The sequence below is a fragment of the Thunnus albacares genome, chromosome 16 (assembly GCF_914725855.1).
Source record: "Thunnus albacares chromosome 16, fThuAlb1.1, whole genome shotgun sequence".
NCBI lineage: Eukaryota > Metazoa > Chordata > Actinopteri > Scombriformes > Scombridae > Thunnus > Thunnus albacares.
The window spans coordinates 24,772,111-24,790,055 of record NC_058121.1 but is presented as its reverse complement, the minus strand read 5'-3'; the positions used below and the strand labels follow the sequence as shown (position 1 = coordinate 24,790,055).

Sequence of the window (17,945 nt, the reverse complement as noted above, 5' to 3'; positions counted from 1 at the left end):
TTTGTTCTGGCAACCTGTCATGGCGGTCCGAATGGTTAATGACTACCATATAGATATTCAAATATTGATGCTCCCTTCCTGGTTTTTCCGGCTGTTTAACCACTAACCCATGTCCATGTGAGAATATGAACCAGATGGGATTCAAAACCCTGCAGTAATTGAAAAGGATGTAATCTTTGCAGACACAGACACAATTAAAGCTTGGTGGTCGGACGCTTTCAATCCCTGCCAAAACTTGCATCCTGCTTCGAGTAATGATCACAAGGAGGAGGTCTGAAGATAAACAGTCTCTGCGTGTGAGAAAAAAAAAAAAAAAGGGTCTAAATGTGATCCCGAGAAAGCCGACACAAGTCTGTAGCATCCACGACCACAGAGATAATGACCTCATCTGGATATACGCCTCCAAACATCTGCTGGATGTCTTAATGCACACTTTACCGTATGCATCACCTCTAACAAGTCACCTACGATCAGGATCCGACCGTGGAAGAAGAGCACACCACCTTCTTCAGGTGACCACATGAACAACTCAAACAACCTTCAAGAGCCTGATAGTTGATATTTGCCTCATATATAAATTAGTGGCAGCCTGTAAAATCCATTAAAACAACTAAAACTGTATATGATGCATTTGAAAATGATCAGTATACATGATTTGTAGCTTTCAAAAACACTAATATGATCCTATAAAGTAGTTTCCCATCATCCGAGTGAAGGTGACGTACAGTATTTGGTGGAAATCGAGGAGACTTACGGTCAGCGGGGTTGAGTTTGATGCGGTAGGACGTGGCGGCTCTGTGAGGATTCCACTTGATGCAGAACTTGTCGTGACCGACGTTGAAGGTCTCGATGTTGGTCACGTTCAGGTACACTGCAGAGAGTAGGAAGACACAGTTTTAACAAACCAAACAAGTGTTTCATAACTATCCTGGTTTTATTGAAAAAACAGTATTTTGATTAAGCAGAACTTTTTTTTGTCCTGGTGTTATCTGCACAAAAACCAACACACACACACACACACACACACACACACACACACACACACACACACACTACACATACAGTGATGCATTAAAGGAGGGTTGAGATTTAAAAAACCCAAAAGTGCTTATAAAGCTTATAAAGACTTTTCACCAAAAAAGTTAAAAAAAACAGTAGTTTCTCAAAGTGTGCCCTAAAAATACAATTATATTTATTTAAAGGGCCAGTTCACCCAAATTACAAAACTGAGAAGTCCCTCTTATCATGATATCTTCCCACTCAGATAGTTTGAGGCAGTTTTGAGATCTTCACTGCTGATTTTTGTCACCACTCAACAGTGACGTTTCTTTCCAGAAGCACTGTCCTGATTAATTTGGATAACACACGAACATTTTAATGTTTTTCTTGAACCTTTTTGCAGAAATAGTTCCCAGTGTAAACTGTCCCCTGTGTGCCTGTGTGATCCAGAGTAACTGGGGTGGTTTTTTTAGAAAAGCTCCTTGCTGTTGAGTTTTTCAAATATACATTTTCGATGAGCTATGTCACTTTTTTAATGGAACACAAACCAGAGCTGTTTCTATACTTTTGAGGGAAAGTTCAAGTGAGATCACACAAACGAAATGCAGGTCAAGATGATCCTTTCACACTTGTGTTAATAGTGTTTTTTCTTCCTAATAAAAGGTGAGACAGAGTGCTTTTAGTGCGTGTAATTACAGTGTTTTACCAGGTCAGACCTTAAGAGTCTTTAGGCAGTCAAGTCTAATTTAGGTCCTAATATCTGTGACTGAAGTTCAACTCAAGTCCGAATTTAAAGTCTCCAACTTTACCACAAATGAAATCCCGTTCACCTCCACTGTTTACATGTTGCTGAAACATCAGCAGTTCACACAGTCACCGTACTCACATGTTGTTCCTTGTCCTTCCAGCGGTGCGCTCATGCCGCCGGTGTACTGGGCGATCACTTTGACATCGTAGGTGGTTCCAGGCAGCAGGTTGTGCAGCGTGTAAGAGGTCACATCACCAACAAAGACATCAATGGATTGGTTTGTGCCTGCAAAAAACAACCACACACAAAAAAAAAACATTAAACCAAGAGCAGGACTGAATCATGTAGAATTTCTGGAGTTGTTGTCATTCTTTAACCAAACTCATTTCACTGGCAGAAGACAAAAATCAAACAGTGTTTGAAGAGAGATCAAAACTATCTGGAAAAGGCTTTTTGCAGATGGCGACACGCAGCCAGTTTCAACATTCTTTTCTTCTTCACAATATGAGTGAAAAATAAGATTGAAAACCGCTTTTAACTGGTATCTTCAGCCTTCTTATGTTACAAAACAGAGAAAGTACAAGTTGCATCTTTGGACGACTACATTTTGATAGTTTACTTACAACAGTTTATTGAAATCTCTTTATTTATTTATCACTTTTATTACCCTGTTAAGGTTGTTCCATGTTTCCACGGTCATGTCTTTTTTTTTCCTTGTGAAAACTGTGATGTGGTTTATAAAAATGTATTCAAACTTTTTCTTTTGTTTAACTGCAAAGAGCTCATCAACACATATAACCAACATATCTGTCATCTTCAAAACACTGAAAAGAACAACATTAAATCCTTTATTTCATTCTCATTGGGTCAAATTTATTGGAGTTTTTCCACTTAACGAGAGCAGTGAGAGTTAATAACTAGAGTTCATTCATTGTGTGGATGTGTTGATGTGACATCGGCTCACCTTCAGGCGAGTAGAGCAGTCTGTATCCCTGGACGGGAGCTTGCACCGGGTCCCAGGCCACTCGGAAACGGGTGTACCACTCGTCTGAGACGCGAAGGATTCTCGGACTCAGCAGGCCGACTGCGACAGAGAAGAGACGAGAGTCAACGACCGAACGTGTCTCAGCAACCGGTGGAAACAACTTTCCCTCAGAATCTTCTTCTAGTAAATCTGGTTTCCGAGGCAACATAATTTTTCAGATTTCAGTGAAATCTGTGTCATTTTCTTTCAATGAAACCTTCTTAAATCAAAATTTAGGGCTGTTCTCTTCATAGTATTACTTATGATTTAATAAAACAGAGCTGCATATTATGGATTCGTTTGGGGAAAAGTGAATCAATATCACCAAAATATCAAGAAAGACTCATGGATCTCACGAGTCAAGTTCAGCTCCTGTGAGATCCCAGTGCTCGCTAAAACATGTTGGCACTGTTGACTATTGTACGACTATGTGTCGACTGTATTTATTTTCACTGGACAATCTGCTCTCTTCAGTGCTGCTGGCTTGCGGAGCTACAAGCAGTCGGTCTGTTAGACTCAGCTGCTGCATCAGCAGCAGGCGGCACAGTGGGAGTGACCCGAAACAGAGTTCACAAACAGAGTTCAATCCCTGTGACCACAGAGAGATACAGATGTGTGAAGTGTATACAGTCACAGTGGGAGGTCTCCTAACTACTTTCATCCTTATCATCTAATAAAAAAAAGTTATTTTCTCAGTTTTCTTTTTTGTGGGACTTTTTTTTTTAGATGAAAGAAAAAGCAGCTTTGTTCTTAAAAGGAACGTTAAAATGTCTTTTTATGTATCAGATTCTCTTTCAAATACTTTCTCCACAAATGAGCTAAATACACTACGTCTGTGTTACAATACCACATGCTAATGGCTCAGAAGCTCCACCAGAAGTAGCTATTGGCAAACTGGTGATTATGTGGTGACCATATGGGATGGTGGAGAAGTAGATTATGCAGCAGGAGCAGTTTGAGCAGCTTTTTTTTTTTTTTTCCTTGATTCTTGGTTGCTGTTGGGCTCAATGGATTTTCAGTGTAGTATTCCTTTAAAGTATCTTAAAAAAACAGAAAGCTGCATTTTTACTGTCAATGTCCAACTTGGCGATCCCAAAAGAATTAATTAACTAATCAATTTGTCATTAATAAATGAAAGCCTTTCAGTAACCTAACCAATAAGCAGCCACCTTTACACACAGTGCTGCCTTCCCTAGCAGGTTCATCACTCAGTTAGTTATTGTATGAGGTAGTGAGAAACCTGCTTTTTGTTTGAATCAGCCAAAGTCTGAAACTACTGTTGAAACATGTTGAAACTCCAGAGTTCAGGGGGTCAACCAACAATCAATCAACATTTCTCAAATCTTGTTATTACTAATAAACATCTATATATATTCTAATTGCTTGTAGACCAAAGAAGGATATTATATTATGGTTATGGGGTCCAAATTGAGGGTCTAGGATTGTAAAGCCCCATGAAGCAAATTTGTGATTTGTGATATCGGGCCATATAAGAGCACTGAGCGCCGACTGAAGAGTCTGCGGTTGCCTCACTTGTTCGTCCGTTTCCGTTGAGGGACCCTCCGGGACCCTCGGCGTAGATGGCCTCTACAGTGATGTTGTACGGGGTGTCAGGGATCAGGTTCTGCAGCATGGCGTTGTTTCTGTTACCAGGAACCACAGTCTGAGGATCAAAACACGGCAGAGTTAAAGGTTTTCAGCTACACAAAAATACATTCACAGATTATCCAGAGAATCCTGCAGTTGTTTCTAGAAAGATGTGATAAGCAACACCGAGGCTGCCAGCGGCAGGGTGGAGAGGAGGAGGAGGAGGAGGTACGTGCACCATGACTCACTCTCCCCCTGCTCTCTTTAGTCTCTTCACCCCCTCGCTCCTATCAGCTAAGCTAACGCCCCCCTCCCACCCCCAAAGCTTCCCGCAAAGCTTCGAATAAAGTCAAATAATTGCTCCCAAAGCCCAAAAAAAGGTACTCGGGACAGCCCTAATTTAAAAATGATTATAAACTCATCAGTCAGCCCAGTCTGCAGAAATCCTTTCATCGCCGTCCCTCTGCTGCAGTTAGCTGACTCATACCGAACAGGTGCTTCGCTAACAAGCAGAGGGGGGGGAGCACATCTGGGCCGTTGCTGCCCTCCACCGCCGCTCCAACTCCAATTATTTAGGACTATTAATAATGTTATCATGGACCAAATTACAATGTTTGTTTAAATGAGTCTGTAATTAGTCTCACTAATCGGTGATTTATAACTTGAACGAGCCAAGGGAATCCTGGGATGTGACTTCACCGCATACTTTGAACGGAACATCACAGAGAATGGTGGACAGCGAATGTATCAACAGTTTATCCAAAACAAAAATGTTAATCTTTCATTATTACGAAAATGAAGAGGGTTGGGGCGTATGACATAAGCTCGAGAAATATGGTTCTGATGTGTTTTCTGTGTCACGTCTTAAAAAACAAAACTGAGGATTCTTGGAACAGATGTAGATGTTTGAGTTTCTTTTGTCTACTCACAAACTCGGTGATGGGGTCTCCGGTCATGGGAGCGTAGGCGATCCTGTACTGCCTCACGGGACCCTCTGCGTGGTCCCAGCCGATGGTTAGGGTGTTGGTGGTGGCGTCAAACACACGCATGTTCCTGGGACCAGTTCGGGGCACTGCGATCAAAAACACACATCGGATTAAAATGGGAGAAAAAACTCTAATACAGTGATGATGATACACTGTGAGTTTCTGCATGTTCCAACACAATTTACCTTAAATTACAAGTCATTTAATCTGCTACTGAGTTTAAAATTAGTCTTTCTTAAAAAATAGTTTGTGCATTTTTTCCCAATTGTTCTTGTTTTAATAACCAACTAGAGCCACCTCGACTCAATTTGACAAATCACTGTTGCAAGGAACATCAAAAAAGTTCTCTTAAAAAAAATCCATACATGAAAATATTTAGTCTGGATCTTAAAGGAAGTGCAGATATCATCGGTATCAATATATCTGAACCTGAATCTACATATTGTACATGCATCCTTGATAAAGTCATGAAACTTCTCCAACTTCCGATAATAATAACTGACAGATCACCCTGCTTTAAAAAAGGTTTCTCAGTCAATAGTGTCTGGAAAGCTGCTAAAATGATTTTTAATCAATCAGACTAATGTCAAAGCTACTTAGCCGATGCTAACATAACTGTTGTAGATCTGTGTGTATCCGTTTTGTGGTCAATAAACTGAATGTTTGTGGAGTTTACAGGACTAAGCAGCATATTCAGCATCTTATTTACTCTGTTTTTTATATAAAGTTGAATTAAACAGACAGATCTGCTGCAGCAGTGCTAAGGGTAGTTATAGCTAAGTTTGATGGTCAGTACATCAAACTGAGTTTTAATGAGATTTTGATTAGTTTTGACTACTTGAAAAGTATCTGGGACAAAAGGTCTGGTGTTCTTTTAAAAGCCACAAAGGAAACAGAGATAGAAGAAACCTGGATGTAACTCCAGTTTTATCAGTATAAATGTAGCCTGTTAGGCGGCAGGAACACAGAGTAGAAAAAGAAACAGAACTAAGCAGTATAACTTTTCACTTAGATAAGGTAAGAAAATCAAAATAAAGCCATCATACTGGCGAACATGAGCTCCAGAATGTGAACTACTAAAGAAATTCCTAATACTGTGGGAAAGAAGGTTTCTCGTTGTTGTAAATCATAGTTTTGAAGCACCACTAAATCAGTAAGTGCCACTTATAGATAAGATATAGTTAACAGAAATTGTTTAAATTGCTTAAGTTGGACACTTTTGCAGTGTATACATCATGCTCTTGCATTCATACATGTAACTCGATGAACCGTAGATATAAACAATCTCAGCACGAGTCAGTCACTCGATTGTATACAATGTCAACATGCTTACGTGTTTGTCCGTTGCCCTCCGCAGGCGTTCCCTCGCCGTCGGCATACAGAGGTAAAACGGTGATTGAATAGGGAGTATCCGGGATCAGGTTGTCCAAGAAAGCGTTGTTAATATTTCCTGGAACCAGGACCTTTTTGGAGAAGAAACCCAAGGGTCAAAAAAATATATATACATCATCATCATCATCCTTTCAGCCTATTCAAATGAGCCTCGTCATGCTCGGTTCTGGCAGTGATAATGTACATAATGACCTCACTGCTCATCCCACATCCAGTTATCTCCCAGGCCTTCTGCTGCCAAAGTTTTTCCTGAAACACTAACAAAGGCCTGGGAGGTTAGACGCCAAACAAATAATTCATTCAGCAAGTGGACTGACTGATAAACAGTTTCTGCTAAGAAGCGGCTGGAGAGTGCGGGGTCTGTCAGCTGCTCCGAGCAGGTTCTGACACGTAGCTCGAGGTGTTTTCTAACAACAAGGATGACTGCAGTCCGTCTCTTGTCACTGGGATTAACACAGCATCTATCCTCTCCTTTTCAGCCAGTTTGTGGGCCATAAAAATCAGGGCTGTTACATCATGGGAAATATATCTTCTGGTTGAACTCGAGTCCTCCCTCATCTAGAGATTTTGTTTTGGTTAAAGCAAATATCTCAAAGAGTTTTGGACCCAAAGCTCCTGGCAAGTCGGACCATGAAATAGGTTCCTCAGTGATGATGTAGTGGTTGAGATCCCACAACTGGAAGCGCATATACGCCTGCTGGCCTTGGGTCAAATCCCTCCAGTACACTCTACTGCAAGGCCAACGGACTGGCCACTGTCCTTTTAAAACACAATTGATTGCTTCGGATTGGAGGTTTAGTCATTTCCTGAAGGCAACGCTGATCTCAAGGGTTAAGATTTAACTCACTGCTTGAGTTAAATCTCATTGGGTGGAGCCAAAGATTCACAGTTCTTCTGGGTGAATAATGGGTTTTTGATTGGGCTTTTGATTTGTTCCTATCCTGACAGTGACCTAGATAAAACACAACGTCATTGGCTGTTTCTGAAAATGGAACAAGTTATTGTCAATCTGGTGGCTCCAGTTTTCCAACGTCTTTGAACTCAGAGCGTAATGTCTTCTCGACTTTCCGGATTATACAACCTCACAAGTTCCTTTTGCAGGCATTAAACTTAATTATAGACCAAGACGATAGTAATATAAAGCCTAGTGTTTGGCTAATATCTTCAAAATGCTTACAATGCTAGTTAGCCAAGCTGAAAATCAAGGTTCAAATCGGCTCTAATGGTGTTTTCAGACAGAACACAAAGCAAAGTTTCACCTTGTGTCATTCGCACCTTAACCGCTGAATCATTTAACCGCTGTTATATGACCAGATTAATGCCCATGAGTTTGGTATAATATGTTTAACAGTTAGATATATGCTCAGGTGTCCACATACTTTTGGCCACAGTGTATATTTTCTGAACTTTATACTCTAAACACTTGTTTTTTTGGTTCTGCTCATTGAAGTTTAACTCAATGAGATAATTTCCTTTTGTAAAGTATTGCTGCTTAATTGCTTAATAGGATTAAAGCAGCTTTAGGGCCTGAATTAATACATCTGTGATATAAAATGAGGCCTGCTTGAGTTTAATTATATTAAAAGAGTCATAAAAAAAGTTGGTGAATCTTTCTATTTCTGAGCTCATCTTTGTGTCTTCTCTGTCTTTGCCAAGCCGGCTTCTTCTCAGACCAAAACAAAATCAAAGTTAATGAAAATAAAATACAGCAGAAGTGAAAATAGAGGAAATGGTAACTACATGGGACAATAAACTATACAGCACTATTAGCATCAAAGCAGATCCCAATCATCAAAACACCCTCATTAGATTACAGCCTTATGGCCTCAAAACCTCAACCATAGGAGCTTTCACTGATGTCAGTCACAGATGTGTCTGCCGTGCAGTATTTTCCAAACTTCAGTCACCGAGTTCAAACTCTTTGTGAGGAAATAAAGCCCCCTTTTCTCTCCCTGTGATCCAGATATTTGCACTGGAGCATGAAATCAGTGCTGATGGAGAGATACAAAAAGCTGACAAGTCATGATTTCCATATTTAAGAGCATCTCCAGAATTACTGCTGTGCAAACATCTGTGCAACATCTACACGAACACTTAATGAAACAAATATCAGGAGGGACCAAAGGGACCACCTGTTGTTTCCATGACAGACTGTCCCGGTGAAAGCAGTGATCATGCATTGATTTAACCAATTTAATTAGATGTGGAGGGGAGAGGTGGGGGGGGGGGGAAGAGTGATTTAGGATGGAGATTTCAATTTCAGACAACCACAGTTGGTGATGTAATACGATCCACACTCAATATAAAGACTGCAGTGGAAAAAGAAAGTACAGGGGCTGGATAAAGTCAGTCTGGTCAAAAGTATGTCTCAAGCCTTTGTTATGAAGACCTACAAGGCAAGACCAGAGAGTCTTAAGTCAAGACCTGCAAGCTCTAAGTCAAGACTTCTCTCTGTTTTATGTCATTATTAAGTAATCTTTGGGTTTTGGACTTTTTGTCAGACAAAACAAGACATCCAAAGATGTCACCTTGGGGTCTAGGAAGTTATTATTTTCACAATTTTCTAATATTTTATAGACATAAACAACAGATACGTTGATAATGAAAATAATAATTAGTTGCAGCTCTTTAACCTGCTAGTGGGATGAGCTAATTCCCCTTTTTCTAATGTAATTTCACTTTATTTTAATTGAATTTTCTGGAGGCGCCTCACATCTAGCAAGGGTCGATCTGCTTGGGTTGAAGTTGTTTTGCACTGAAATTACTATTTAATTATCTGACCTCACCAGCAGATGTTTATAACTGTTTAAAGTAAGATAACATTCCAGATGTTGTTGGGGTTTTTTTTTTTTTTTCTTTACATTCTTCACTGTAATCCTTTTCCTCTGTGAGCCGAGACGGTGATCTCAGGGAAAACCACCTCCTCCGTCCCCCCGAGGCGGATTCTGCCACTAATGTGTTTTAACAGCCAGGAGAAAGTTACTCACCGACCCCGTGGATGTGGCTCCGTTCAGGGAGGTGTAAACCACCCGGTACTGCTGAACCTGGCCTGTGGCGGGCTCCCACCGCACGTTCAGGCTGTTGGGTGTGGGGTTGTACACCTGGATGTTCCTGGGTGGCGTGCGTGGGACTGCAGGGTCACAGAGGTTAAGAGAAATACCAAGTGAGGAAGGAGAGGAGAGTGTTGACTTTCTTCACTTAGCAACACCAAACATCAAAACCGAGGGCTCGTTCCAAGTACGTCCCATTTTAAGAACCAGATAATGACAGCTAACGCTGATGGATTTACAAACACAAGTGATTACATTCCTGAAGATGTCTCTGTTAGTAAGTAAAGCGCTAAACAGAACAGGAGCAGATGTCATGCCAAGGATTGTTTGTTTAGGTTTTGCATTTTTAAAAAGCTACAACTCTAGTTTTGACACCAAACTCTTCAAACTGTTGCACTTTTCACTTCAATTTAAAAATCAAAAAAAGAATAAATCTGTTGCTGTCTACTTTTTACAGTTAGATCTGCAAATTACAGCAAGATGATTTGTGTTGGAATAACTGGAACTCTTTCGATACGACAGAATCTTTGGCTTTTATCCAGAAAAAAAAAGTTTAATGGAGGAATAAATAGTCTCTGTGATGGGACACTGTATCACAGTCAAACTCAAGGTCGAACTCGAATGGTGAGCGCAGCTAAAGTGTCCTGCAGGAAAGTCATTTTATGGTGTCTATGTGGAGAATGTGTAGAGAGAAGTAGCAAAGTTTTGGGTTTATGTAAAAGGCCTTAACTTCCCTTTTAAACCAAACCAGATGTGCATATTCCCTTGGTTCTTGGAGCTTTAGCCCAATAAAAAAAAAAAAAAAACTAGATGCAGTAGGTAGATGTAGATGGAGCCTCCTCCTCAACAAGGACAAAACCTCCAGAGCAAAACCCCTTCCCTAATGTTGTATAACCTCATTAAAAACTCATCATTCAATGCATTTAAAATACAGACGACACAGTCTGTCAAGATGTTTTCCTTTGGTCATCCAAGGATAAAATTACCGTCTAAACCTTCAGAGAGATTGGGTAATTTGCTCTAATTTGATGTTTTTAATCATTTTATTGCAGTAAGCGCCACTTTTTTCCCTCATTTTTGGGACGAAACACCGTTTCTCTCCAAACAAAATGTGACACATGTCTCCAGGGACGTAAACAGTAAAACTGGACTGAGTTATTGGTAATAAAAGATCATTAACGTCAGCACACAGGCTCATATTCATTGATAGAATGACTCACATAGTTTGTCACTGCTGTGATGGAAAGGTGGTTTAACCTGCCAACAGACATACTGGTTCATCTCTCACTTAGCTTAGCTTCGGCTAAAATGTCCTCATTATCGCTTTGAAGTTTTCGGTTTATGAAACAAGCAGCGATGGCCGCCGTTAGCGAGCTAACAGTTGTTGGATGTTGATGGATGTAGCAAACTTAAGAATAAAGCAAAGATTTGGCAGAACCAGATTCAGCAATGTTAGACTTATGTTTTTTTGTTATTTTAAAACCACCTGAAGTTGTTTTTCCAAGCGTTTAAGTCACCAAGACGATTTCCTAACATCCGGTGAGTTTTATTTTCAACCTTCTTATACTGTAATAAATTTCCTGAGTTAAGCAGTGACTGAAATGCTTCACCACATCAAAAGCCAAACATTTCACAACTGCTGCAAGTTCCAAAATTGTGCCTACAGCCAAACGTTGCCCGTGTCTGGCTAACAATCAGATTTCATCACATCACACCTGGATGACAACACGCCAGAGAGGCATCCAAACTAAAAATTGAGAAATCCAGACAATAAAATGTTGTGTCTGATGTCTGGAACGGTTTGTGGAATCGTTGGAGAGCGTCGTTCCAGCACAATCACAGCGCTCCAATTAAAAACCCCCAGGATGCATTTCTGCTGACTTAGCATGGCACGCCGTCTGGGCGGAAACAAAACCAATGCACACGACGGGACGTCAACCCACACAAACGCATAGCAACCAGCCCCTTAGAACAGCTCTCAAAACATAAAGAATCCAGTCTTTTAGAGCGTTTCTTCATCCAAAGTCTTCAGTTACCAGCAGTAGTTTTAAAACTTTAAAACTGCTTTATCTTTGTTTTATTTTGTGCTATCAATCACTTTGAAAGAAGAGAAGCTTTACTTCTGTCCCAACAACTACTCCTGAGGGGGGCAAGGGAGCTTATAAGGCTTTATATGATTTAAGGGTTTTGGCTAATTCTGCAGATTACAGTACTTTTTCCACTGCAGGTTCAGGTTCATCTAGGAGATAGTGTTTGTCTGTAGAGATGATTCTCATGTCAAACTCTGCAGACGGACAAGAAGCAAGCTGAAAAACTGTTAGTGACTTCAATCCAGAGGACTCAGATTCAGGTTCATGTCAGGACAGTAAATAATATTTATCTTGGTTACATTAGTGCAGAGGTGTATCAACATGTTGGTATCATTACCATCCTTTGTTTATCTCAGTAGAGGAATGACTCTCTGCTCTGTTTCTCTTCAGTCCTGTGCTGTCGGCCACTGGCAGCTGCTCTGTAAAACCCCCCGACCTTTGACCTTTTGCTCACCACTTGAGGTAATGGTTAAAAGTCTCGCTCTGGGGAAGCTTAAGCTTAAGTTATCTCTCGACTACCTTCCCGATCTCATCTAAAAACCTCTAAATCTACGCTAAAGACCTCAGATGTACCTTGTATCAGACTTGAGGGATACATGTTTATGTCTACACAGTAGTCTCTTTGAGAGGGAGTACGCCTTGTGTTACACAATGAGCCTGTAATGTTAAGATAGAGTTGTATTATCGGTTGTTTGTAGCTTTAATGTTGCTTGGATACTGAGTTCCTGCGTGTCTGTCTGAAGTGTGTCTGCTGATAAGTCAGCCCTAAAAGAAACGTTGCCATGGAGGAATGAATGAAATCCTAATTACTTATAAAGCTTGTCCTGACATCTTTAATGTAGGAATGTACTTTTTCAATTAAAAAAGGGGCCTCAGATTATTTTTTGAGGGATTATTCTGTCCAATCTACTGTACATCCAAGCAGATCTGATACTTTATGAAACGTCAGTGGTCTGAAATTGTGACTTACGTGTCTTTCCGTTGTCAGACTGGCGCAGACCCTCTCCCTCTGGGTAAACTGGAACCACAGTCACAGTGTAGGGAGTGTCTGACAGCAGGTTCCTCAGTGTGGTGCTGGTGGTGCCGCCCGACACCTGCTCCTGCTCACACATACACAGGGAGAATTTTTATCAATAAAACAGCCTAATCCCAAACCTCAAGCTGTTCTGATGAGTGTAAAAACCTGTAGAAACTGAATGGACTGTACGTATTCAGACTGCATTTCAGTGTCTTGCTCAAGGACACAAGGAGAAGCCAGGGATTGAACCACCATAGGTAGTCGTATAGTTGGAGAAATGCCATTAAAGGCATCTCAAAACCACCTGTACTTAGACAACCAATGTTTAAAACATCAGTGAGACGTGCATCATTCTGAGTTACATGATTTTCTTCTAATATTTCCTGGTCATCATGATAGCTGTGCTCACTCTATCTGTTGGTTAGTTTGTTATGTGATCCAATATTGTTTATATCTGGTGTATTGGCTATTTAGAGTATTACTATTTCTGCCAAGATGAAAACCCTGAGAGGTCGATATTAGTCGTATTTTAACCGATATGCCCTACTGAATAAAGGCTTTTAATATAACTAAGGACAAGATTTCTGATCATCCATCATGTGTTGAAAAAAAAGCTCCTTCATCTTCGAGCACATACTGTACTGTATATTCTGACTTTTATTAAAAACTAAGCACGGGATTTGTGATTCAACATGCAGTCGTTGGGAAAACGTGGAAATCATTAAAAAATGAATTGAGCTGATGGGAAAATCTGAAGTATTCTTGGACTGAATTTATGCACCTGCAGTCATGAATTACAGTCCACAAAAAGACTTGCAGATACTCTGACAAGACGCTCGCAGATGCTCTTCTTCATGTAAACTCTTTGATGACATTAAAAAGCACAGGAAGTCATGTCTGATGTCTCACCATGTCCTCGGCGCCACCAGTTGCGGGGACGTAGAAGATGCGGTACTGGCGCACGTTGCCCTCCGCTGGATCCCAGCGCACCTTGAGGGAGCTGGTAGTGGGATCGCTGACCTTCAGGTTCTTCACTCCGCCCAGCTCCTCTGTCGAAACAACAGGGAGCCGTTACGTTGATTGTCAATTTCCTGTTTGAGTTACAGCTTGAGTCGGATTATTGATAACGTTTGTTTTGACCTTGTCAGAGCACCAGATGTGTGAGGTTTAGTGCCTCGGGGTGGTTCAGTGAGTCTGCTGTAAAGTGTCAATCACAGGAAAGTGACATCTGCTGACTTTCAAATACTTTTCTTTGATTATCTAAACTTCCTGCTTCCGCCATTACACTAAATCATCTTGTTGGTGCTTTACTCAGCTTCTAAACACACTGGATTTGTCATATTTATAACATAAAGACAACCCGGAGTCAAGGAAGATTTACCTCCTACCAACAAGTTACATAGTGTTAAATCTTATTTTCTTCAAAACAGGTGAAAAAATGTGACACAGTTCAACTGCAAATGTCAAAATCTTGAATCAATCTTGACTTTTCAGCTGCCCTCGCTTTGGCCAAACTCACTTGTCTTCCCGTTCTCCGACACGTGTTTCCCCTCCAGTTCAGGGTAAACAGGCACCAGCGTCACTTTGTACTCGGTGTCTGGCTGCAGGTCTCTCAGCATCGTGTTCGTTGTCAACCCTGATACCGTGATCTGCGAAGGACAAAAACACAAGATAACACGTCAGTAAAGGAATCTCAACCATGTAAATATGATTTTCTACACTCCATTAATCCACGGTTGGTATTTATCAGCTCTTTATACACATTTCTCCGAACCCAGCTTGACATATTTGGTATGTTTGGAAATGTTGTGATCTCCACTAGCATGAAGAATAATGTTCTGGTTGCAGAACATGAGTCTGTGAGGTTTAAGAGGGCCACAAGATTTGAGCAATTCATCAGTTTCTTCTCTTATTTTTGGATTCGTTCATCTCGACCAAACAGAATCTTCTTCTTCTTCTTGTTTTTGTTGAAAGGATGAGTCTGGTGGTATTTTTCTTTTTGTCAACAAATCCCATGCAAGGATCAACAAACAAAATGTGGAATAACACCAGCCTGATCCTTTGAGTGCCTATCTGAGGTAGGTAGTTGAACAATTCCCAATATTTTGTGCCATTATTCAATATATTTGAATATCAGTATTTAGATTTGTCAGAGAGAAAAACTAAAAAAAAAAACAACATTTTGACTATCAGGCGAAACTCAAAACTACTGTTGAGATTCATCTCTGGTTTGATTTAGTTTAGTTTAATTTAATTCAGGTCGTTCTTGACCTTGGAAGCTGATCTGAAGCTTTCAAATCGTATCGCACCATCTTCATCAGCAGATTCTGAGCACTTTTCTGGCGTACAAAAACTCCATCTGATGTGGAAGATCGATCAAAAGCTACCGTAAATAAACCTTGTGGTCGGATTGTTTTCGTCAACTGGTTTAATTCAATTTAGTTGGATCACCATTGGCCTCTATCACAGCAGTTACTGATCTTCCAAAAAGTCTACACACAATTATTCGCAATCAACATCTGAGACATTTAAAAAACAAATAAACTGATATAAAAACTTGCAGTTATAGACAAGTATGTAAACACTTTGATATCTTTTCATTATTGTCCCGATATAAAACCGACCAAGCTCTCGGTTCCTCCGGCGGCAGGGACGTAGATGACTTTGTACTGCCTGACGTCGCCCTCGGCCGGATCCCAGCGAACCCTGAGGGAGTTGGTGGTGGGGTCGGTCACCTGGAGATTTCTCACCCCGCCCAGGGGTTCTGAAAAGAGACAGGAGACATCAGGAGCCTGGAAGAACCGCTGCACGTAACCTTCACTCTTTGCTTCACCTGATAGGTCGGGTTCACCTCAAAGTCAGGGAGGCTGTCAATCTTTTTCCTATCCTGTGTCTCTCTAAACTTTGTGGTATTCGGAGGCAGACATCTCTATTAAAATGCCTCTGAGAAAAAAGGTTTGAATAACTGCTGAAAATAATCCTTAGCATTCATTGTATCCTGCAGGGTGTACCAGATGGGTGGCTTTACCACATCAGGAGGGTCCAGATGTATCAGAGAAGGGGGGAAGTTGCCTAAACTTCCTGGCATTCATTATGTTCTTTTGTGAGCCACAAACGTCCATAAAAACAAGGTCTGTGTTCTCATTCTCAACCCGAAGGACCATATCTTTAAGGTGTTTGTTTGGGGTTTTTTGCATGTTTTAGCCCGTTAACAACAAACTGAGTTTACTTTACATTACGTGCAAGCTTTCAGATGGTTTCAGTTCACTTCAGTACTCTGTAAATGTTACTGTAGTTTCATGCAGAGACCATTTTCTAAACTGTGTATTCAAGAATGCTGCAACAACAAGAAGTCAGCTGCAGGAAACATTTATATCTACCAGTTATGCAGTTAAGAAGACATCAGTCAAATTTTGTTTAAATGATTTTGGTTCACATTACAGCATGTACCAACTAACTCTTCAGTCATCACTTCATCACAATAAGGAAATAAAAATACCCTTTGATGAGGTCTTAAATAGCCTAAAACTTGCAAACAGTGTGATCCTTTAAACTCCTCTTTTATTGAGTTTGTGAAAATTTCTGGTATGTTGAACAAAAGGAGCCTGGGTCAAGCTAAAAATAAGTGTTTAATCTGTCCTGCAGGGTGAAGTTTTAGCAACTAGGACAGTTTGGATGAATCGGAGTAAAGAAAGTTCACAGAAAAACATTCGTTGTTGACTCTCAGATACATTCCTGTCTTGGTCCTATCCGCTAAACTCCCATCCGACACAAACAACCCAACACAAAGCATGAGGGGTGTTTTCAGATTTGATTATTTGAATCTCTGCAGAACAATACGCACACACACACCTCCGGGAATGTGAGCTGAATTTCTCAAAATGATTCACTCACTTGTCTTTCCTTCCTCGCTCTGCGGTATGCCCTCCACGTCTGGGTAGACGGGAACAAGCGTCACATTGTAGACGGTGTTAGGGTCCAGGTTCCTCAGGGTGGTGGAGGTGGTGCCTCCTGACACTTCCTCCTGTTCAACAAAAATATTAAATCCGCTTCAGCAGGATAACAACTTGATCTGATTATGGTGACAATGGATGAGTAGATGGTGCCGAAGTGAACAGAGCCGGAGCTGTATTCTAGCTTTTAAGCAACTGGCTATCTGGGATAAACCCTTCAAATCAGAAGTAAAAAGTAAAGAGTACAATGAATGTGAAAAGTTTCTACCATTTTTTCTTCTCCATCTGGTTGAGCTTTGTAGTAGATCTTGTAGGTTCGGACGTTGCCCACCGCTGGATCCCAACGGACTTTCAGAGTGTTGATGGTCGGGTCGATCACCTGCAAGTTCTTCACTCCGCCCAAAGGATCTAAGAGAGAAGAGCAGTTACAGGATTAGTCGATTCATTGAGTACAAGTATTAAGACAAAAATCAACAATGAACTGATCTACTAACAAGTATTGTGATATATTTTATTCCTCTGTGCCGTAGAGCACACACACTGTAGTTTATTTAGACTCAATCCCATACTCACTAGAGCACCAAATGTAGATTCATCCGCCACTGAAAATAGTCCCCAACAAATGTACTATTACCTCCTGTTTGAGTTACGTTGGCTAAATATCTTCAGCTTTATGCTTCTTGTTTGTAATTTATTTTAACTGTTCTCTTACCAATTATATATATGTTTTATTGTTGTCTTATTCAATGCAGTCTTTTGAAGTAAGTTTTGCTAAATCTTTTTTTCTCATCTATTACTCGTTTATTATTTATTTATTCATTTTATTTACATTTTACAGGTCACCGTTTTGAATTTTGATATTTTACTTGTATCTTGGTTTGCATTAGTCTCCAAATCTATATTTAACATCCTGTATGTTTGTCAATCACTTGTAAAGCACTTTGAATTGCATTCTATTTGTATCAAAGGTGCCATCTAAATCAAGTGTGATTGATTGATTAATCAAGGTCAAGTAAAGTGTCCTCACCAGCTAATTTACATTTGTTATGTTTAATACGTGATATATTACTTTTATATTCAGTGACAGATCATCTCGTA

General features: G+C 40.4%; 1 protein-coding gene across 4 annotated transcripts in view; it reads right to left on the bottom strand.

Annotated features, from left to right (window-relative positions):
• The window catches only part of col12a1b (collagen, type XII, alpha 1b), a 152,528-nt gene that overhangs the window by 46,349 nt on the left and 88,234 nt on the right, over positions 1 to 17,945 (bottom strand). For all 4 annotated transcript variants that reach the window (XM_044376184.1, XM_044376185.1, XM_044376187.1 and 1 more), the window contains 13 exons: positions 17,116 to 17,255; positions 16,789 to 16,918; positions 15,519 to 15,658; positions 14,414 to 14,543; positions 13,804 to 13,943; positions 12,847 to 12,976; positions 9,724 to 9,866; positions 6,678 to 6,807; positions 5,288 to 5,430; positions 4,305 to 4,434; positions 2,712 to 2,831; positions 1,886 to 2,032; positions 755 to 871 (listed from right to left, as the gene is read on the bottom strand). In XM_044376184.1, coding sequence (XP_044232119.1) covers positions 755 to 871; positions 1,886 to 2,032; positions 2,712 to 2,831; positions 4,305 to 4,434; positions 5,288 to 5,430; positions 6,678 to 6,807; positions 9,724 to 9,866; positions 12,847 to 12,976; positions 13,804 to 13,943; positions 14,414 to 14,543; positions 15,519 to 15,658; positions 16,789 to 16,918; positions 17,116 to 17,255 — 1,740 coding nt within the window. The remainder of the gene's footprint in view (positions 1 to 754; positions 872 to 1,885; positions 2,033 to 2,711; positions 2,832 to 4,304; positions 4,435 to 5,287; positions 5,431 to 6,677; positions 6,808 to 9,723; positions 9,867 to 12,846; positions 12,977 to 13,803; positions 13,944 to 14,413; positions 14,544 to 15,518; positions 15,659 to 16,788; positions 16,919 to 17,115; positions 17,256 to 17,945) is intronic.